The 21,707-nt window shown below is 53.8% G+C and overlaps 2 protein-coding genes across 9 annotated transcripts in view; one reads left to right on the top strand and one right to left on the bottom strand.

Annotated features, from left to right (window-relative positions):
- Positions 1 to 12,745, top strand: part of DUOX1 (dual oxidase 1) — a 33,307-nt gene extending 20,562 nt beyond the window's left edge. The window contains exons 25-33 of the mRNA XM_073012139.1: positions 800 to 899; positions 1,410 to 1,459; positions 3,603 to 3,730; positions 8,665 to 8,818; positions 9,591 to 9,823; positions 10,072 to 10,230; positions 11,373 to 11,528; positions 11,631 to 11,759; positions 12,623 to 12,745. Coding sequence (XP_072868240.1) covers positions 800 to 899; positions 1,410 to 1,459; positions 3,603 to 3,730; positions 8,665 to 8,818; positions 9,591 to 9,823; positions 10,072 to 10,230; positions 11,373 to 11,528; positions 11,631 to 11,759; positions 12,623 to 12,745 — 1,232 coding nt within the window. The remainder of the gene's footprint in view (positions 1 to 799; positions 900 to 1,409; positions 1,460 to 3,602; positions 3,731 to 8,664; positions 8,819 to 9,590; positions 9,824 to 10,071; positions 10,231 to 11,372; positions 11,529 to 11,630; positions 11,760 to 12,622) is intronic.
- A 1,631-nt stretch (positions 12,746 to 14,376) lies between these two features.
- Positions 14,377 to 21,707, bottom strand: part of SHF (Src homology 2 domain containing F) — a 30,891-nt gene continuing 23,560 nt past the window's right edge. The window contains exons 4-7 of one of the 8 annotated variants that reach the window (XM_038009939.2): positions 21,402 to 21,542; positions 19,955 to 20,126; positions 19,691 to 19,810; positions 14,377 to 15,939 (exon numbers count right to left, since the gene is read on the bottom strand). In XM_038009939.2, the coding sequence (XP_037865867.2) occupies positions 15,753 to 15,939; positions 19,691 to 19,810; positions 19,955 to 20,126; positions 21,402 to 21,542 (620 nt within the window). In that variant the 3' untranslated portion in view covers positions 14,377 to 15,752. Of the gene's footprint in view, positions 15,940 to 19,686; positions 19,811 to 19,954; positions 20,127 to 21,401; positions 21,543 to 21,707 lie in introns of those variants that run through there. The other 7 variants (XM_073012136.1, XM_008016759.3, XM_038009941.2 and 4 more) reach the window with 7 other exon arrangements.

A 21,707-nucleotide genomic window follows, 5' to 3' on the forward strand; every position in this document is an offset into this window, starting at 1 on the left:
CCGCACTGGCTTCCCCTCCTCTGAGAGACCCCCTCTCTGCTGGCACTCACCTTTAACGTCCTTCTCCATCAGGATGGAGTTGGCCTGGGCCAGGGTGTGAAGTAAGCCTGGGAGCCTGTCACTGGTCACTGCCAAGTGCCTCTTCCCACACTTCCCAGGGCGCCTCAGCAGCCTCAGCTGACAAGTTCCTAACACCCCGGAATGAGTGTGCATAATGTGTCATTTCTCCCAATTCTTATCTTTTAAAGCATGACTCTAGGAGAGAAAGCAAAGGAGGGAACTTCTAATGCTGGAATTCCAGACTCACATGGTTGTGTGCATGGTGTGTCGGTGGGGTGTTGGGGAGGGCCAGGAGATTGTTTAGAGGTCAGAAGTCCGGGCCAGCACGGTGGCTTATGCCTGTAATCCCAGCACTTTGGGAAGCCGAGGCAGGCAGATCACTTGAGGTCAGGAGTTCGAGACCAGCCTGGCCAGCATGGTGAAACCCCGTCTCTACTAAAAATACAAAAATTAGCTGGGTGTGGTGGCACATGCCGGTAATCCCAGCTACTCAGGAGGCTGAGGCAGGAGAATCGCTTGAACCTGGGAGGCAGAGGCTGCAGTGAGCTGAGATTACACCATTGCACTCCAGCCTGGGTGACAGAGCAAGACTCCATCTAAAAAAAAAAGGTCAGAAGTCGAGACTCCTAGGTGCTTTTTCAGGCCCCCCGCTCTGACCAGCGTCCTCCACCTAGGGCTGAATGAGTGAGCACCCACCCTAGGCTGCCCCAAGCTCACCACACGGTCTGCTCTTCCTTAGTCTTACACAGTGTGGGCCATGTGGTGAATGTGTACCTGTTCTCCATCAGCCCCCTCAGCGTCCTCTCCTGCCTCTTTCCTGGCCTCTTCCATGATGATGGGTAAGTGTGTGTGTGTGCGCGCGTGTGTGTGTGTGCGCGCGCATGCGTGTGCGTGTGTGTGTGCGCGCGCGCATGCGTGTGCGTGTGTGTGTGTGTAATGGGGAGGATTCCTTTTGGGTGGAAAGAAATTCTCTGGCTCCAGAGCAGAGTGTCACCTTCTGGGTTACAGGACAGACAGTGACCAGCCTGAGCCCCTAATGCCAAGTCAGCAGGAGAGACTGGTGTCTGAGTTGGGGTGCCTCTCCTGAAGGGTCGCATCTGGAAGACCCAGAGATCTCCTTTTATTAGCTGGGCATGGTGGTGGGCGCCTGTAATCCCAGCTACTGGGGAGGCTGAGGCAGGAGAATGGCTTGAACCCAGGAGGTGGAGGTTACAGTGAGCCAAAATCATGCCACTGCACTCCAACCTGGGTGACAGAGCAAGACTCTGCCTCAAAAAAAAAACCAAAAACCGGAAAACAAAAAAAGAGATCTCCTCTCAAGGTCTCTCTTTGCTGTCCCTTCCACACAGGTCTGAGTTCCCCCAGAAGTATTACTGGTGGTTCTTCCAGACCGTACCAGGTGAGAACTCTCCTTGATCCATGAATTTCTGGACCTGACTGTGAGCTCAAGGCTCTGGGTTCTCTGCACCCCAGAGCAGCCCAGGTTCACTCACTCAGCTCTTCTGGTGACCCAGGCTCTGCCCTCTGGCCTGACACTACTTGGTGGCAAGAGACTTAGGCTACTCTGCATTCCAGTCCTCCTCCCAGGAGCTCAGCTGGATTCCTGCCCCTACTTTGGGCTATTTCCTCCTCTAGTAAGGTTAGTAGGAGAAATATCTCCTACTCTGGACTAGTTCCAATGGAATACGAGTGGCTACCTCTTCCCCCAATACACACACATACCATAACAGTAGCTTTGAGGAGTACTGTGCCCCAGCTGCATGGGGGAGGGAGCGGGTTCTTTGTCAAGTCAGACAGAGGTGCCTCCCCAGTATGCCTTGAAAAGAGCGCTTGGGGGATATTCCTAACTCCCTATAATCACCCGTCTTAGAGCTATTAGCTGTAAATCTATTCAAACTCTCTTGAACCTATTTATGTTTTCAGTCTGTTCCTTCCTTGGAGTAACACAGTTTCTATACTGGCTCCTCTCTGTGAAACACGGCATGGGTGTTTTTTTTTTTAATCCTAAAATGATCTGCTTTGAACTTCAGAGGGCGCTTGCTAATTCCTGCACACTGAGATTTGATGGAAAAGGCTGTGTTTATGCTCTCCTCTCCTTTTAGGACTTTACAGGCTTTGGTTAGATCCCTTCTTAACCTTTACTTTTTTATACTTCAGGGCTCTAATCTTCTTAACTTCTGCCTCTCTCCTCCTTGATCACTTGAGGGACCATTCTCTGTCCTCTCTATCTTGCCCTGGCTCCAGTATTATCCCCCTGTATACCCATGGCCTGGATCCCCTGGGAGAGGAGGGGCCTCCCACCAACTCTGGCTTGTATTTGGGGACCCTGGTGATGAGCAGGGACAGTGTGGTCCTGCCCAGTCACTAACAGTGCCAGTGCTCATGTTGTGTGCTGTGGCAGCCAATGAAGAGTGGTGCAGGGACAAGGACCAAACCTCGACTCGATGAGGGCAGGGCCTGCTATTTCCATTGTTTGGCCCAGAGGGCCCACAGTGGACACGCTGTGCATCCATTCATTCAGCACAATTTTATTTATTTATTTATTTATTTATTTATTATTTTTTTGAGATGGAGTCTCACTCTGTTGCCCGGGCTGGAGTGCAGTGGCCTGATCTCAGCTCACGGCAAGCTCCGCCTCCCGGGTTTACGCCATTCTCCTGACTCAGCCTCCCGAGTAGCTGGGACTACCGGTGAGGTGGCGGGCGCCTGGCTAGTTTTTTTTTTTTTTTTTTTTTTTGTATTTTTTAGTAGAGACAGGGTTTCACCGTGTTAGCCAGGATGGTCTCGATCTCCTGACCTCGTGATCCGCCTGTCTTGGCCTCCCAAAGTGCTGGGATTACAGGCTTGAGCCACCGTGCCCGGCCCAGCACAATTTTATATAGGTCCCACGGTGTGCCAGGCCCCTGCACTAGGCACTAGGATTCAGTGGCAAACTAGCTTAGCCTGTTCCTTGTTCTTGAGAACCTGAGAGTCAGGAAAGTGACAGACAAAAAACAAATAATGACATGGGTGAAAGATTGGCTGGGTGTGGTGGCTCACACCTGTAATCCAAGCACTTTGGGAGGCCAAGGTGGGTAGATCACCTGAGGCCAGGAGTTCAAGACGAACCTGGCCAACATGGCAAAACCCTGTCTCTACTAAAAATAAAAAAAAAATTAGCTGGGCATGGTGGTGCACACCTGTAGTCCCAGCTACTCAGGAGGCTGAGGCAGAAGAATCATTTGAACCTAGGAGGCAGAGGTTGCAGTGAGCCAACATTGCACCAATGCACTCCAGCCTGGGTGACAGAGTGAGACTCCATCTCCACAAAAAAAAAAAAAAAAAAAAAAAATCATGGTGACAAAGGCTATGAAAAGTGAATAATGTCTGCTGAAATGAAAGATACCTGTGATCAGTGGTGTAGGGGAGAGAACCAGAGGAGAATGCTGGGACATTCTTACCCCAACTTGGGCAGTGGAGTGGAAAGGGGACCTTGGAAGCCCCAGAACAGTCCCCTTTCAAGGCACTGATCCTCCGCCTTCCACCCTGTGTTCACGTTGCAGGCCTCACAGGGGTTGTGCTGCTCCTGGTCCTGGCCATCATGTATGTCTTCGCCTCCCACCACTTCCGCCGCCGCAGTTTCCGGGGCTTCTGGCTGACCCACCACCTCTACATCCTGCTCTACGTCCTGGTGAGGGCTTTTGGCTGTGAGCCAGGCCAGGAGGGTATGGGCAGGACATTTCCAGGGAAGCAAGGAGGGCTGGGACATTCGTTCTATTTCAAGTTATTTGAAGCATCTTCTTCACTTCTCAACATCCCTCTTTGAAGGTGGAGATGATAGTACAGGGTTCTCCAGTAGGATGACCGCAATATGCAGCACTTGGAAGGTCGGCTCCCTGGGACAGGTTTTGCAGTAGCAGCCCTGCCAGACTGATCTCCATTCCTCGTAGACACCACCACATCACTTCTGCCCAGCTAGTCTTTCCCCACTTTGGGTGGCTGGTTTTGGCTCCTGGGTGGACTACCTGCACCCAACAGAGCATCATCCTTTTTGAAGAAACTTATCTTAAATGGGTTCTGCCACTTTTGTTCTGATCCTGTTTTTTTGGGGTATTAGTCACACCCGCTAAGTGACACCTGTACAGTATATAAGCTCGTTCAAAATGACTTCAGTTGGATTGTTGATCAAATGAAAAAAAAAATTTTTTTTTTTTTTTTGAGACAGAGTCTCGCCCTGTCGCTCAGGCTGCAGTGCAATGGCATGATCTCGGCTCACTGCAACCTCTGCCTTCTGGGTTCAAGCAATTCTCCTGCCTCAGCCTCCCTAGTAGCTGGGACTACAGGCACACACCACCACGCCCAACTAATTTTTATATCTTTAGTAGAGACGGGGTTTCACCATGTTGGCCAGGCTGGTCTTGAGCTCCTGACCTCGTGATCCGCCCACCTCAGCCTCCCAAAGCGCTGGGATTACAGGTGTGAGCCACCGCGCCAGGTCGATCAAATGGATTTTTAAGACTCTACCTATCCCCTTTCCTTCTCCTTAACCTTGGCTCCTGCCTCTCTCTCTCTCCATGTTGTCTCCCTTCTCATGTTCCCTTCACCCTCCCCTGGGTTTCTCATTGGCTGCTTAGCTGGTTAGTTCTCGGGCTGATTCTGTGTCCCTGTGTTGTGGCTCTGCTTGTCTGCCTTCCTCATGAACAGAGCATTTCCCCAAAGGGTATTCTGAGGGCCTCACTTAGAAGCTAAACCAAGTCCCAAGGCTCCAGCTCTTCCCTGCAGCAGAACTGCACACAGGGCTCTCCTTTGTGCCGTGACAGAGAGACACTGCACCATGGCCTCAGTCAGGTTGGCTCCTGCTGTCTGACCTGCCTTCTCTCAGGTGCAGTTCTGTCTTCACTGACAGATAGGAGGGTCTGTTTCATCTTGCCTGTGGCTCAGCATTTCACAGTTCTGAAGATGACTACTTAGCCTTGGCTTAGGATGCTTCCTAGAACTGATGATGTGTATTTCCTAAGAAACATCTCTTTCTTGGGAAGCTGTGACTAATTTACCCTCTCTCCTCCGCTTCCTAATAATGAGTGGAGCTGTAGCATTCTTGGCTACTGCTTCTGTTGGGGGTGGAAATGATATTCTTGTTCCTGGTGATAAAGCAGCTACTTTGAACCAGATGAGAGATCCAGAAGAGTGGCCAGGAGGGCTCCCTAAGACCCAGAGCCCTTTCTGATTTGTCCTGGGGTATAGGCATCACTAGGATTCCAAGCCACCCTTCCTGCCAGCAGGAAAGTCAGGGGCTTGAAAGGTGTGGCCGGGCGTGGTGGCTCACATCTGTAATCCCAGCACTTTGGGATGCCAAGGCGGGTGGATCACCTGAGGCCAGGAACTCAAGACCAGCCTGGCCAACATGGCAAAACCTCATCTCTACTAAAAATACAAAAAGTAGCTGAGTGTGGTGGCACATGCCTATAGTCGCAGCTACTCAGGAGGCTGAGGCATGAATCTCTTGAACCCTGGAGGCGAAGGTTGCAGTGAGCCGAGATCTCGCCATTACACTCTAGCCTGGGCGACAGATGGAGACCCCATTTAAAAAAAGGAAAAAAGAAAAAAGGAAAAAAGAAAGGTGGAGGCCTCTATGCTAGGCTGTCCTCGCCAGCAGTTTGGGACAATCTCATCTCGGGGAGATCAGGGCAAAAGCACCCTCTTTGTTCCCACTTGTCCCAGGTGTGACCACCTGACTTCAAGCAGAAAGAGAAATTACAAGTAAAGGACCCCAGGATAGACTAGACCCTGGGGAAGGATGGCCAGGCTTCTGATCCAGGCAGGAGAGGGCAGGGCTAGCACATCAGAGGCTGAGCTGGCTGAGCCGCCACCCCATCCCACCAGCCAACAAGGAATCTGCAGCAGCTTTGTGGTTTAAAAGGAAAGCCAGCACAAAATAGGGTGTAGAAACAGAGCAGCATGATGTCACCCTACCATTGTACTCAGCCTGTTTGGATGCTCAGAAAGCCTTGAGGATGGGTGTGGGCTCCATAATGAAACAGTGAACTTGGGGAAGGAAGAGCCAGTTCAAAGAAGAGCTCAGAGAGGTTTAAGTTAGTCTTGTAGGGAAAGGTTCAAGAATCCAGGAAGACTTAGCTGGGGGAAGGGAACTCCTGAATGCAAACCAGAGTTCAGTTTAAAAGCTATCTGTTGGCCCGGTGCTATGGCTCATGCCTGTAATCCCAGCACTTTGGGAGGCCGAGGAGGGTGGATTGCCTGAGATCAGGAGTTGGAGACCAGTTTGGCCAAAATGGTGAAACCCCCTCTATAGAAAAATTAGCCTGGCATGGTGGCATGCGCCTGTAATCCCAGCTACTTGGGAGGCTGAGGCAGGGGAGGTGCTTGAACCAGGGAGGTGGATATTGCAGTGAGCCAAGATCACACCACTGCACTCCAGCCTGGGCGACAGTGAGACTCCATCTCAAAAAAAAAAAACAAAAAAAAAAAAAAAAAAAAAGAGAAAAAACACTAAAAAACAAAAAAGAAACTCTATGTGAGGGTCTAGTAGGTCCTAGCTCTCTGTAGGGCCCAGCAACAGAAGGGGAGACTCTAATCCCTTCCTTAGCAACTTAGGATTCGCTGTGACAAAAAGTGGCATATGCATGAAGTGATCAAAATGAACACTTGATAAAGGATTAATTGCTGAGCGGAGTGTTCCAAACAGTAAGTTATAGGAGTTCATTGAAGGGAGTTTCACTTGGGCTAAATTGGCTAGGGAAGACTTTGAGGAGAAGATTGGACTTGGGCCAAGAGTCTGGGAGAGATAAGCTAAGCTTTGACAGGGCAGAGTAGAAAATGAAGAGCAATCCAGGTAAAAGGAAGGGCATGAACACAGGCAGAGGTGGAAATGGTGATAGGATATTCAGGAGACAGAGGGGACAGGCCTGGCTGTGGATGGCCATAGGGCATTAGATGGTGGCAGGACATGCTGCTGGTGATCATGTGGTGGTGGCAGTTGAAACTGAGGGGCTGTGGCTCAGCTGAGAGGCCACGCCACATGGCAGAGCATAGAAAGAAATGAGCAGAGGGTGACAAAACCAGGCTTGGGCAACACCCATGACTGGGGGTGGCAGAAGGAATGAAGCCAGTGGAGGAGATGGAAAGCGAGTGGCCCAAAGTGGGAGAACCAGTAGAGCATTGTCGCAGAAGCGGCGAGAAGGAGGTGGTCACTAGTGCCTCAGGCTTCCAAGAGTAGGAGCCAACATGGCCTGAAAGGATACCTTGAAGTTTAGCCATTTGTGGGGCTGCTGGGCCCTCAGTGGGAAGGTCCTAAGGAGAGGTGGAGGCAGAAGTCAGACTGAGCCAGACTCAGGAGCAAGCAAGTGGGAACGATGTGGCCAAGTAGTATCTGACCATGTTAGACAAACTTATTAGGGAAAGAACCAGAGCTGGATGATACTGGTCAGTTATTACATGGAAAAGGGAGACGACTTAGGTATTCTCATCCTGAAAAAGGAGAGGATAAACTGGGGAAGCGCCTTTCCTCAACAGTTAGTGAGTGCCTATCATATGCCAGGCAGAAACTGCTAGGAGCTTATAATGGCAACAGTCCCTACTCCTTCAGTCCAGTAGGGAAAACGACAGTAAACATGTAAATGAATGAGCAAGCAAAAGTACTGTTGGCCAGGTGTGGTGGCTCACGCCTGTAATCCCAGCACTTTGGGAGGCTGAGGTGGGCGGATCATTTGAGGTCAGGAGTTTGAGACCAGCCTGGCCAACATGGTGAAACCCCATCTCTACTAAAAATACAAAAATTATCCGGGCGTGGTGGCGGGTGCCTATAATCCCAGTTATTCGGGAGGCTGAGGCAGGAGAATCTCTTGAGCCTGGGAGGCGGAGGTTGCAGTGAGCCAAGATCATGCCATTGCACTCCAGCCTGGGTGACAGAACGAGACTCTGTCCCCCCGACTCCAAAAAAACGAAAGTACTGTGGATGACAGTGCATGCACTAAGAGAGTTAACAGGCAGATGTGGTAGAGAGGACTGAGGGGAGGCCTGAGGAGGTGATGTTTCTACTGAGACCTGAAAAATGAGATGGAACAAGCCATGGGAAGAACCAGGAGAAGGGCATTCCAGGTAGGAGATGCAAAGGTCCTGAACAGAAAGGACTTGCCATGTTTGAGGAACAGGGAGGGGAGAATAGCTGGCAGGCAGAAGTCAGAGTACTTGCGAGGCCTTGTAGTGCAATGGGAAGGCCACCAAAGCTTTTAAAGCTGGGGATGAACAGGATAAAATGAACTTTTAAAAGTCACACTGGCTGCCTTGAAGAGACAGGAATTATAGTGAGGCAAGACCAGGGGAAAACCTACTTCCACTGGAAGGCTCCTGCATGAGTCCAGGTGACAGGTGACATCACTTGGTCTAAGGTAGTGTCAGGGAGCTAGAAAACACTCTCATTCCTCATGGAATGCTATGGAGGATAGAGTTGGGAATGGTGAGGTTTTGCAACCTAGAAGGAGCATGGTACATGGTGAGGTGGGGGCTGGATATGCCAGCGGGGAAGGATGCAGGGTCTGAGGCCTGAGCTGGCCCCATACTCTGCTGTGGGTGTCGCTAGGTCTCAGCAGAGCTCTTTCCTCCATCCAGCTCATCATCCATGGTAGCTTTGCTCTGATCCAGCTGCCCCGTTTCCACATCTTCTTCCTGGTCCCGGCAATCATCTATGGGGGTGACAAGCTGGTGAGCCTGAGCCGGAAGAAGGTGGAGATCAGTGTGGTGAAGGCAGAGCTGCTGCCCTCAGGTACTAGCCTGGCAGGAGATCAGTTTGGTGGCACTGAGGGAACTGATGAGGCAGAGTCTAGACCACACAGTCTCCTGTTCGGGCCCAGTGGAGCTGGCAGGGGCCTTGGGTGGCAGGGACAAAGGAGCTGATAGGGGCCAGGCGCAGTGGCTCACGCCTGTCATCCCAGCACTTTGGGAGGCCAAGGCAGGTGGATCACGAGGTCAAGAGATTGAGACCATCCTGGCCCACATAGTGAAACCCTGTCTCCACTACAAAAAAAAAAAAAAAAAAAAAAATACAAAAATTAGCTGGGTGTGGTGGTGCACACCTGTAGTCCCAGCTACTTGGGAGGCTGAGGCAGGAGAATCAGTTGAACCCGGGAGGCAGAGGTTGCAGTAAGCTGAGATCGCACCACTGCACTCCAGCCTGGCGACAGAGCAAGATGCAAGACTCCAAAAAAAAAAAAAAGGGAAGGAAGGAAGGGAGGGAAGGAGGGAGGGAGGGAGGGAGGGAGGGAGGGAGGAAGGAAGGAAAGAAGGAAGAGCTGTTTGCCAGAGGACCTGAGCCTCTCTCATCACAGAGAGCAGAGAAGCTCAGGCCAGGCTGCCCCTTGCCCAGCTGACCCTCAGCCCCAGTGCTGCCTGGCTCCCCACAGGGTGAGCTTCTGATGGGGGAGGCCTCCCTTGTCATCTTCCAGAAGCAGAGCTGAGGCTGGGGTGGGGAGCTCTCTGGAGGCCACATTGTTGCTGGGTTCAGGGCAGCAGCCTCTCACCCACTGTCTTTCCCCCAGGAGTGACCCACCTGCGGTTCCAGCGGCCCCAGGGCTTTGAGTACAAGTCAGGGCAGTGGGTGCGGATCGCTTGCCTGGCTCTGGGGACCACCGAGTACCACCCCTTCACACTGACCTCTGCGCCCCATGAGGACACGCTCAGCCTACACATCCGGGTGGCGGGGCCCTGGACCACTCGCCTCAGGGAGATCTACTCAGCCCCGACGGGTGACAGATGTGCCAGATACCCAAAGGTACCAGACCCAGGCCAGATGGTGCCACATGCTTCCATATCCCCTTTGAAGGCCTTGTCCGCCAGCACTAGACTCCCTGCTCTGTTCCTCCCCTCTGTGCATCTAGAGACTGGTTGTTCCAGATAGTACCACAAACCCTCCTCTTCCCCTCACTCCATATACATATCTGCCTTTCCCTTTCTCTCATTTCTGGCTTCCAATCTCCGGTGGTGGCCAAGCTTAACTCAAACCCACGCCCCTCCCTACAGCTGTACCTTGATGGACCATTTGGAGAGGGCCACCAGGAGTGGCATAAGTTTGAGGTGTCAGTGCTAGTGGGAGGGGGCATTGGGGTCACCCCTTTTGCCTCCATCCTCAAAGACCTGGTCTTCAAGTCATCTGTCAGCTGCCAAGTGTGCTGTAAGAAGGTGAGTGCCCCCTCTTCCCACCAACCCATGGCCCCTTCTTCCTTGTCATGGTACCCATCTGTGCCTTTCTCCTCTGCCTTTGTTCTTGGCTTCCCTGAACTGGGCAGGTGTAAGCTGGTTTGAAACCTGGGGTTGGTGGTGGGTGGGGTGGTATCAAGATATCCCTAGACCCTGAAGGACAGAACTGGTTTGCGGATGCCTCCAGGATCCTGCCTGGTTTACAGAGACTCCTTCCTTCAGTGAGGGGTGCTCCACATAGGATTTGCTTCTGGGAGTTCCTTCAGGCAAGGTTGGAGGGGTAAAAAAACCCATTCCTTCTTACAGAGGATCCCAGTACTTGCAGCCTTATTGGGCTGGGAGAGGGAATGGCATGTTGGGTAGGGCACAAGTGAAACTGGCTCAGCTCTCAAGAGGAAGAGGAGGAGTGGTGGCAAGGCAGGGCGGTGGGCCAGGTTGGCCCCAGGAACAAACCCTCAGGTCCTCACATGGGTCCTTTCGCACCAGCCTGGACCTGGTGGCAGGCCCCTGCTCGTTTCTCTGGGCCTGGCAGGTGAGTCAGGGGCGCTGGAATGCACAGGGCAGAAGCCCAGCCCATGTGCTGTCAGCATTCAGAGGGTGACAGCTCCCCTGCTCTCCTCTGCCCTCTGCTTCTTAACTACACAGCCCCACTTTCCCCGTCTGGGAAGCTGCAGAGGGCTCCCCGCAGGGCAGCTTCCACCCGCTGCTCTCTCTTTGAGCCCATTCCCATCTGCCCAGGCAGCTGCTGGGTCTCCCTGAAGCTGCTCTGTGAAATGCCCTTTAGCCACTAGGTGCCTGGCAGCCTGAGCAGGAACCACTGGAGGGAGCTGTAGGACAGGCTGAGCATGAGAGCTGCTTCCCACCCCACAGACCTTCACCTCCCCATCACCAAGGGACCTTTCCCATGGCCCTGGGGTCTCTCACTTCCACCTCTCTGGGCCCTGGGCCAACTCCACCTCTAGCCTTAGAGCCTGGCCCTGTGGCCCATACACTCCCTCTCCCCCAGCTGTCTAGGGAAGGGCACAAGCTGGCTGAGGTCAGAAGACTTCTATTGGTATGGACACCCCTGGGATGTAGGGAGGCTGAGCTGAGCTGGGTCCTGAGCTCCAGCCATGTGTCCCCAGATCTACTTCATCTGGGTGACGCGGACCCAGCGTCAGTTTGAGTGGCTGGCTGATATCATCCGAGAGGTGGAGGAGAACGACCACCAGGACCTGGTGTCTGTGCACATCTACATCACCCAGCTGGCTGAGAAGTTCGACCTCAGGACCACCATGCTGGTATGTCAGGGCCCACCAGGAGGGTATGTGGGCAACTGTCTGAGCTAGGAGTTGACCCTAGCCGTGCGTGGCTGAACTTTGTTCCACCCTTCTCTACCATAGTACATCTGTGAACGGCACTTCCAGAAGGTTCTGAACCGGAGTCTATTCACGGGCCTGCGTTCCATCACCCACTTTGGCCGCCCCCCTTTTGAGTCCTTCTTCAACTCCCTGCAGGAGGTCCACCCACAGGTCAGCCCAACCCATATCCAAGTTCTCTTCCTCTTTATCATTTGGCGTCTGAGCAAAGCTCCCAAACCTGCCCCATCAAGGAAGAAACTGACTGCTGATGAGAACCCATCCCCTGGGAGATTGGTGGGGTAACAGAATGGAAAGGATAGATGGGGGTCACTCTTAGGTGCTAAGGAAGGAGGCAGGCAATAGGGACTTGCCATCTCTGAAGCCATGATGTATTGTCCAGAAGGAAGAGCTCAATCATTGAGCTAGTCCTTGCCATAAACTCAGGCCTACCCTCACCAATACTGAGTCAGTCCTCACCCTGGACACTGACGGAACCTTCACCGTGAGCACTGGGCTAGTCACTACTCACAAATACTGGGCTAGCCCTCCATGAGACGCTGAGCTGTTCTTCAGCTTTAACACTGATTAACCCAACCCCTATTAGCAATGTTGATCTAGCACTTAGCAAAATTCCACTAGACTTATAAACACTGAGACAGCCCTCACCATGCAAACCATCAGGAGCCCTGCTGGCTTCCTTTTTTTTTTTTTTTAAAGAACGGGTATTGCTCTGTTGCCCAGGCTGGAATGCAGTGGTGCAGTACCAGTTCATTGTAACCTCCAATTCCTTGGTGCAAGCAATCCTCCTGCCTCAGCCTCCCAAGTAGCTGGGACTACAGGAGTGTACCACTATGCCCGGCTAATTAAAAAAAAAAAAAAAAAAATTAGAGACAGATCTTGATATGTTGCCCAGGTTGGTCTTGAACTGGGGAGCTACCCCTTCCTCTGAACACTGAGTTATTCCTGCCTCTGAACACTGAGCTACCTCTGCCTCTGAGCAACGAGCTAGCCTTCACTTATTCCTCCTGCAACAGGTCCGGAAGATCGGGGTGTTTAGCTGTGGCCCCCCTGGCATGACCAAGAATGTGGAAAAGGCCTGTCAGCTCATCAACAGGCAGGACCGGACTCACTTCTCCCACCATTATGAGAACTTCTAGGCCCCTGCCCAGGGGTTCTGCCCACTGCCCAGTTGAGCAGAGGTTTGGGCCCACAGCTCACCTCTGTTCTTCCTATTTCTGGCTGCCTCAGCCTTCTCTCATTTCTCACCTCCCAACCTTGTTCCAGGTGGCCATGGTCAGTCACCAGGTGTGGGCTCAGGGACCTCCAGGCCCAGGATGTGTCTCAGCCTGGAGAAATGGTGGGGGAGGGGGGCCATGTCTAGGGTCTAGAGTGAGAAGTAGGGGAGCTACTGGTTTGGGGCAAAGTAAAACCTCTGTTTCCAGACTTCAGAAACAAAACAAATCTCAAAAGACAAACTGACCTGACAAGTACCGTGCGTATGCAGGTCTGTGTGTGTTGGGTGGCGAGTGTAAGGATGCATTGGGAGCATGGATGCTGGCATCTTAGAACCCTCCCTACTCCCAGACCTCCTCCTCTTCTGGGCTCCCCACTGTCAGAAGGGCTGGCCTTGCAGGAGGTAGAGGCTGGACCCATGGCAAGCCATTTACAGAAACTCACTCAGCACCACAGTCTAACACCACGACTGATTTCACCCAAGGTTTTAAGCACGTTCTTTCGTCAGACCCTGGCCCAATACCTATGTATGCAATGCTCCTCAGCCGTCTTCTCCCTGCTCCAGTAGTCTCCCTTACAAATAAATCACTTTTCTGTGTTCAGGGTTTCTTTATTCTGCCCTAGAACCGGATGGGGCATGGGGAGGAAGCCACTCACCCAGCCAGCTCACCAGGCTGACCCAGACATCTCTCAAGGTGGCCAGTGTCCTGAGTAAAGGAGCTGGCCCAAGGTAAAGCGCCCCAGCTAGAGATCCCTTCCCCAGTCCAGGGGTGCCCTTTCTGACAGAGGGTCTGTCAGCCACTAGTGTGAGGCCTGGTGAGCCTGCTCAGGAGGGGCAGAGAGGGTGTGGAAGCTTCTGGAGGAGGTGGGCTGGGGAAGAGAACGCGGGAGGGGCAGACTCAGCTGGAGCCTCTAGGGAGCCAGAGCCACCTGACTTTTTCCAGGGCCTCAGTCACTCCCAACCCTTCTCTGAGCAAAGGGAGAGTTGGGCACCTGTGCCTACATGGCTCTTCCAGGCAGTGAGACGACGGCAAGGAGACAAATGAACACATCACCCAACCTCTCTGGCCTGTTTTCTCATCTGCAAAATGACTGGATGCTCTCCAAGTCGACTTAAAGACAGGACAACCCTCTGAGGGAATTTCTGAGAGTGCCTTTTTTTTTTTTTTTTTTTTTTTTTTTTTTTTTTTTTTTTTTTTGAGACAGAGTTTTGCTCTTGTTGCCCAGGCTAGGGTGCAACCGCACGATCTCGGCTCACCGCAACCTCTGCCTCCCGGGTTCAAGCGATTTCTCCTGTCCCAGCCTCCCGAGTAGCTGGGATTACAAGCATGCACCACCACGTCCGAATAATTTTGTATTTTTAGTAGAGGCTGGGTTTCTCCATGTTGGTCAGGCTGGCCTCAAACTCCCGACCTAAGGTGATCCACCAACCTCGGACTCCCAAAGTGCTGGGATTACAGGCGTGAGCCACCGCGCCCGGCAAGAGAGTGCCCAATTTAAACGCCTACATACCACATATCCTCAATTTCGAGAAAATAGCCACTGGTTTAGAAACTCTCAAGTACTGTGATTCACAGCACACTTTGGAGGTTGCATGTTTAGGTTCTGGAAGAGGCCCTCGGACGGCCCTTTTGCGCAGCGGTCCCCGGAAGGTGCCTGCCCAGCACGTCGGGGAGTCCTGACCAGCCTGCCTGCGGAATGGGGCGGGCCTGAGAGCTGCTCTGCCTGGCGGCCCAGTGGACCTTCCCCGGCCGGCCCACAGGCCTGGGCGGGTTCCAGCGGTGGGCGCCGGCCGGGGTGCGGTCTAGGCCGCGGGCTGGCCCCGCCCGCGGGTCTGTCCGGGACAAACCCTTCCGTCAAGGGGGCGAGGGAGGCGCGGCAAGCCCTCAGTTCCTTGGCCATGGAGACAAGCGCGGCCCCCGCGGCCCGCCCCGCCAGCTTTCCCGCCTCCGCCGGCGCGCGGCTTCCGCGTGGCAGGCCGCTCCGCTCCCCGGCCTGGCGGGCTGCCTCTTTGTCTCTCCGCGCCTCCCCTCCTCCCAGACAAATGGCTGTTGGCAGGAAATTGGACGCGCTCCGGGGAAGCCGCGCGCCGCGGGGAGGGGGCACCGCGCGGCCAGCGGGCCTTGGGTGCCCCCAGCCAGGGCGGGGGCGGCGGCGATGTTTTGACATCTCGTCAAAGGAAGGAACCTGATGCTTCGAAAGTGCTTTTCACAGCCGGGCTGTGTCTGCTCCAGAGCTGATTTATAAGCAGAATCTGCGCTCGCTTCTCCGCTCCCTCCCCCGTCAGCCCGGAGACGGCGCCGGAGGCGCGGGCGCGGCTGTGCCCGGCAGGATCGGGTTTATTTATTGCCTCTGGCCCGGAGCCGGGGCGGCCTGGGGACTGCACAGTTCCCTCTGCCCGAGCCCCTCCCCTTGTCTCCCCACCCCCCAAAGCCGGCTGCTTCCCAGGGGCCTGCCTTCCCCAAACCCCAACAGACTCTGGGAGGACCCCTCCGACGGTCTGGGGTGGAAGTCGGGACGGAGGCAGAGAGGTGGTCAGGTGCCCCATGGGGCCGAATTCTGCTCCACCTCGCAGGGACCCACTGGGGAGAAGATGGTGGTGGTGGAGGTCGCCACCTCTGCCCTAAGGTCGGAAAGGAGCCGGAGCTGCCAATCTGAAACTCCCTACAACCCCAGCAGCTCTAGAACCCCCTTCCTCCAGGGGCTATCCTTTCTCTCCAGGGTTTCCTCTATCCCAGCTCCAGCGAACCCCTTACTCCAAGGCCCCAGGAGCCCTTTCCCTTTAGAATAAGTTAAGGAATCTCCAGCTTCTGCTCGATACCCGGAGAAGAAAGGTTTGAAAGATCATGTCCCTGGCAAGCGCCACAGCCCTCAGCCAGGTGCTGGGCACAGGGCTGGGTACAGGTCTATCACAGTGCCCTGGCTTCACATCTAAAGAGTCCGGATGGCCACAGGGTAGAGCAGGGACATGTGTTCGGCCCCCTTAATGGGTAGCTTGCGGCTGGCATAGTGGTGCACAATTTCAGGGACGCTGCTGAAGGGCGGGCTGTTCTGGCCCAGCACATATTTGTGTTCCTTGGTCCGGGACAGCTTCATGTGCATGAATCCCTGGCTGCTCCTGGGAAGAGGAGAGGAGACTTTGATGAGTGGGGGCTCTCCTCAGCCCCCCATCCAGCCATCCAGTAACCCTCCCCAACCCTACAGCAAATGTGGTGGTTCCAAAGCCAGCTGAGAATGTGAGGTGATTAGGGGAGATGGAGGTCAGTCCAGAAAGCAGGGGTGGTGGTGGTGTAAGTAGGTAGCACTGGGCATTGGCTTTGTGGTGAGACCACTGGGTGTGCCAAGAATGTGTGTACAGGGAGTATACAGGGTGTGCGCAGGTGGAAACTGAGTGACCAACACCACCCCCGACCCCTGTTGGCCAACCCTGGGGTCCAGGCACCCTGGCCCTCCAGCCTCTGTGGCCAGGGCCAGTTTAACCTCACCTTTCGTGAGCTGTATGGTAGGACACCTGTGAGGGGCTCCTGCTGACTCATGTGGAACCACATACACCCTTGGCAGGAGGGTGGACAGATGTGACAACCAAGCTAGTCTTGGTTGGGGTTTTCCCTTCTAAAGACCAGGGGGAAGGGAGAAGCTGATCTGGAAGACCCCCCAAAATCTGGGAGTGCTCAGCTGCCTCCTCCTGGGGATATCCCTTCACTCTCTTGCTCTCTGGGTCTTCGACCAAGCCCCTAGCTCATTTATCTGGCCCTTCAGCCTACAATGACTTCATTCCCTTGCTCAGGGACATGCTCCTGCCTCTCCCATCTCCCTGCCACAACCAGGAAATCAGCATCAGTGCCTGGCTCTGCCCTCAAGACAAGGACCCCACTGCTCAGAGCTCTGGCTAGCTCCTAAATGTCCAGGGACCCTCGGCCCATGAGAGGGCACGGGAGTACCCAAGTACATCTGTCTAAACCACCACAGGCTTGGTCTGTCAGGCCTCAGGTCTGAAACCCAAGCACAGGCAAGGGGTAAGGAATGTTTTGGGGAGCCCTGAAGCCTAAGTGTTATACACTGCTGGCCACAGCCTACTTGGGGACAAGGACAGGGCTTAGAGATTAGTGTGGAAAGCAGAACCAGTGAAGGGGCTGCCTCCATCCTGAGGTCCACCCCCCAGAGAGGTGAGGCTAGCAATCCTCATCACTCACCTCCCCTGTCTGGGTACAAAGACCCATTTCACCAGGCCCACAAGTGAGAAATCAGAGTGGGGAGGCTGAAGGGAGGTGACAGATGGGAGGAGAAAAGGAGGCCCCAAACTCCATCCCTCTGCCTCCCCAGGCATGGAGTCCTCAGGAGCCTAGCAGACTTCTGGGAAAAGGCCTGGGGCCCCAGGGCTGGGCGTGTCAGGGTGCAGGGTGGGGGGGGGCCATCTGTACGTCTGAGATAACTGGGGCTGACAGCTCAGGCCCTTGGGAAAAGAAGCCAGTGGCCTGAGGCAAACGGCCCCTGTGGGTGGTGGAGAGGGGAGGCAGTGTCCCCTGTCAGGCCCAAGGCTGTGGGCAGCAGCATGGGCCCAGCTTTCCTTCACCTCTTCTCCGTTTGGGGCTGACCGCTTCCCCCTTAGTCCACCTGGGGAATTGTCTCTCCTAAAAGCTGCACCTTGTTATCTTCTCAAAAGAGACCTGCCTAAGAAGGACAAGTGGCCAGAGAGCTCAGCAGCCATCTGGATAACCAACCTTCTGCAGAGGGGATGGCTGTGCTTTCCCGCCTCCTGGGACAAAGTCCCAAGGGTCCATTAGGACACAGCAAAGCCCCTGCCAGACCCTCAGGGTACTGGGGTTAGGACCAGCTGGGGCTGCAGGACCAGGCTGGCAAGCCTTTTTGAGGAAGTTGTTTAATTATCAGTGAAAGCCCTTCCATTAGGGAGAGAAGAGAAACCATAATCGTATTTCAGAGAAGCCATTTATATGTAAACGAGGCTCTGGCAGACAGATGTGGAGCCAGGTCAGTCAGGGCCGGAGCAGGTCTCCAGGCCTGCCTTGCCATTTTACCTCCCAGGCTAAGGCAGGCTGGCAAGGCTCCACTCTGGGAGCCAGACCCCTGGCATCTCCCCTTACCTTAGCCTGTACCAAACAATAATATGGCACCGGTGGAGCCCTGGAATACCATGGTTTGTGGAGTCAGACAGAGCTGGGTTCAAATCCTGGTTTTGGGACTTTATTACCTGGTGGCCTTGGGCAAGTTAACAAGCCTCTTTGAATTTATTTTCTGTCTATAAAAAAGAGATCTATCTTGCAGGGGAGTCGTTGCTTTAGAAATAGCATATAGGTTGCTTGGTGTGCTCCATGAACTTTAACTATAATTTTTAAGGCAATACACATTTCTGAGGTTATATACATCAAATTTTTGACAAAAACTCTTCTGGGAAATGCTTCTTTGATTTTATAATTCAAAGACTCCTAGAGTATGACAGCTGGGGGAAAAAAACGGTATCTATCAGTTCATTTGGCAAAGGTAGAAACCGAGGCTTGGAGATATTAAGTGATTTCCCTAGGATTACATAGCTAGTTTATCAAATCCAAGAATAGAACTCAGGTTACCTGACTATAGTCCAGCACTTTTTCTATTATCTTTTTTTTTTTTTTTTTTTTTTTTGGAGACAGATTCTTGCTGTTGTTGGCCTGGGCTGGAGTGCAATGGCACGATATTGGCTCACTGCCACCTCTGCCTCCTGGGTTCAAGCAATTCTCCTGCCTCAGCCTCCTGAGTAGCTGGGATTACAGATGCGCACCACCACACCCAGCTAATTTTTGTATTTTTAGTAGAGACCGGGTTTCACCATGTTGGTTAGGTTGGTCTCGAACTCCTGACCTCAGGTGATCCACCAGCCTCGGCCTTCCAAAGTGCTGGGATTACAGGTGTGAGCCAACACACCCACCACTTTTTCTATTATCTTTTAGTGAAGTTGAATAATTATCCCCCAGATATGTCTGGTTTAGTAGCCCCAAGTTTCCATAGATTGGATTTGTTTGAATGGGAGGGTATACCTGTACTCTGATGGTCCCAGAGAATGTGGTAGAAAGTGGTGCAGGTGTCCTACTAGTGATGGTGGGAGGCAAATGAACATACCACCCCACTGGCTTCCTAACATGGGGTACGGGGTCTACCAGGCAGAACTCCTGGTTGCCCAGGGCAGGGCTGGCCATGCTACCAGGGAGTCTGGGAGGCTGATCTACTGCTCCTGGGAGGAAAGCCTGATGGGAAGGGAGGGCCTTGCCTCCCCTACTTCTTCCAGGATCCAAAAGCTTAGACATCCCCCGTCCTCAAACACACACACAGACACACACACTCTTCCTCAGAGTAAACAGGAATAACTTTGTGTCCACTACCCTGCCCTCCTTCCAGCACCCAGCCCCCCTCCCGCCCCCTCGCCACCCTATAGACTCCCTCAGGCAAAGCTCCTATCTCCTTGCCTATGCTTCTAGAACATCTTGGGCTTCCATTAATAATGACAGTGATGATTTATTGAGCCCTTAGCACTATGCTAAGCACTTCTCATGCATTATTTCACCTAATCCTTCCCTATATCATCCCCCATCCATTTCATTAGTAAGGAAACTGAGGCCTAGAGAGGTTAAGGGGGCCCAGGCCACACAGCTAGAACAGAACACTTCTGAGCTGCATGCTGTGGATCAACTATTTCTCCCAATGGACTCTGAGCTCCCTGAGAGCAGGGACTGAGTCTCAGACATCTCAGGACCCCCAGTGCCTGGGGATTATTCATGGGGGATGGGGACCTCCCCAGCTTGGCGGGCATAAGGGGAATACTGGAGTCCCCTTCCACCCTGCTGGCTGTCCCTGCACCCACAACCGTCCCCACTCACTTGAGGGACAGGGAGAAGTCATTCTTGCTGGTCTCACTGTTGCGCACCAGGTAGCTGGCCTCTTTGCACAGCCGGAGCAGGTTCTCGGCGTCGGTTCGGCTGATGGCCCCGTGATACCAGCTAAGGATGAGAGAGAGGAAGGGGGGCATCTCTGCTGGGTCCCTCGCCGTCCAGGCCCACCCATTGTGGGTGTCCCCTGTAGGGAAGCCAGTGCCAGGAGGGGAGGAGCGGAGAGGGAGTCCCCAGCTGGACACAGACACTCACACCTGGTTTTCCAGAGGCAGTGCTGGATCTGTCCACTCCCCCAGGGGGCTGCTGGGCTCCACGCTTAGGGGCTTGGCTGACTTGGGGTTCCCTGCAGAGAGTCGGGGAGGTAGCCGCCCCTTCTCCTCCCGGCCAGGTGACAGGCAGCTCTTCTCCGATCCTTCAAACTGGGCTGTGGGGAACATATCAGTCATGGACTCTAAGGACCCTAGAGGTCCTCAGAGGTCCCTACTGAATAGCCAGTGCCCAATCCCTACTTCTTCCAGCCCCGAAAGGATCAAAGGAATGTTCTAGGAGGGCAGCCCATGCTCAAGGGCCTGACTGGCTCTGGCGACATAATCTTGGATCCATCCCCTGGTGGGGGTGGGCCCAGCCTTCTGTGCCACAGGGCCTCGCAGTCCCCACACTGTGGGAGGAGAGGGCAGAGGAGCAACCCGAGAAACCACGCACGCCTCTCCCTCCAGAGCAGCTGACTGCCTTCCCCTAGTCCATCCTCTCAGGGTGGCTTCAGCGCTGATAATATTGTTTCTTTCTCCTCCTCAGAGTTCATTACTGTTGTCCAAATCACCCTGCCAAGCCATTCTGTAGAAATGACTTATCGATCTGAGAACAATTATCTGATTCCCCTTGGTGCCATCCTGACAGGCTAATCCCACCCAAAGCCGCCAGCCGGCTCGCCCCTCCCCCACCCCCAACGTTGCTGCCCACTGGCTCCCTTCCCCAACCCACAGAGGCCCAGAGGCGGCACCTCTGCCCTCCCAGACCAGGGCAGCCTGATAGCTGAGCCTACATAAGGAAAGGCTGAGCCCCCGTGGGTCCCCTGGCCACAGGCACACAGGCACACATGCACACATGCACGTATGGATAGATACCTTCCTTCATCCCATATTTTAAAATACAATATTCAGGCACAAATGTACAACCAGATGCTCATGCCTCTGCACACACGCCCTTGGGTGCCCCCTCTGGACAGAACTGAACATAGAGGAAGAATTAAGTGCGTTCTTTCTCCTCATTTGGGCTCTTTTTCTTTCCTTGTAGCCCTTTGAAGCCCTTATTGTCTTTCAGTCACCAGATGCAAGGGTCAGATCTGCTCCTTTGTGCCAAGGAGTTCCACACTTCCTGTGCCTGTCCCACCCCCACCTCAGGAGTATTTGCTTTGCTGAAGGATCTGGTCAGGCAAAGCTCTCCCCAAAATGAATTTTAAATGGTGGATTTTTGTAGCGTGGTGAGGAACACATTAGAAAGGGGCCTCCCTGTAGGAGACACCATCCCACAGCTATGGGGAAGGGAGGAATGTGCATTTTGTCTCTTTCTTCTTATTCCCAAATGAGATTCTTCCTGGGGTCTCCAAACCCTGCCCCACCTCTCAACTCCTCCAACCCAACCCGCAGGGCCTGGAGGGGTGAGGACATGTCACCCTGGCCAGAAGTCCCCCAGGACCCACCGCTGCTGTCCTCCAGGCTGGGCTCAGGGAGGGGTGAGGCTGGACCGGAGATGTCCCTGTCCCCATCAGGCAGGGAGGGGCTGCTGTCCAGCTGTCCCACAGGTGGAGGCCAAGGTAGGTCTTTGATGACCTTAATGTCAACTGGAGCCAGCAGCAGAAGTGAGAAGAGAGACAGACAGTGACAGAGACAGAAAGAGGTAAAGGTTGAGACACCAAAACCCAGAGCCAGGACACAGGACAGCCTAGAAAGGAGGAGGGGGAGGGTCAGAGGCAGAGGCAGGTCCGCTTTTGGGGAGAGACTCAAGG

Source organism: Chlorocebus sabaeus, chromosome 26 (assembly GCF_047675955.1).
Source record: "Chlorocebus sabaeus isolate Y175 chromosome 26, mChlSab1.0.hap1, whole genome shotgun sequence".
NCBI classification, from domain to species: Eukaryota; Metazoa; Chordata; class Mammalia; order Primates; family Cercopithecidae; genus Chlorocebus; species Chlorocebus sabaeus.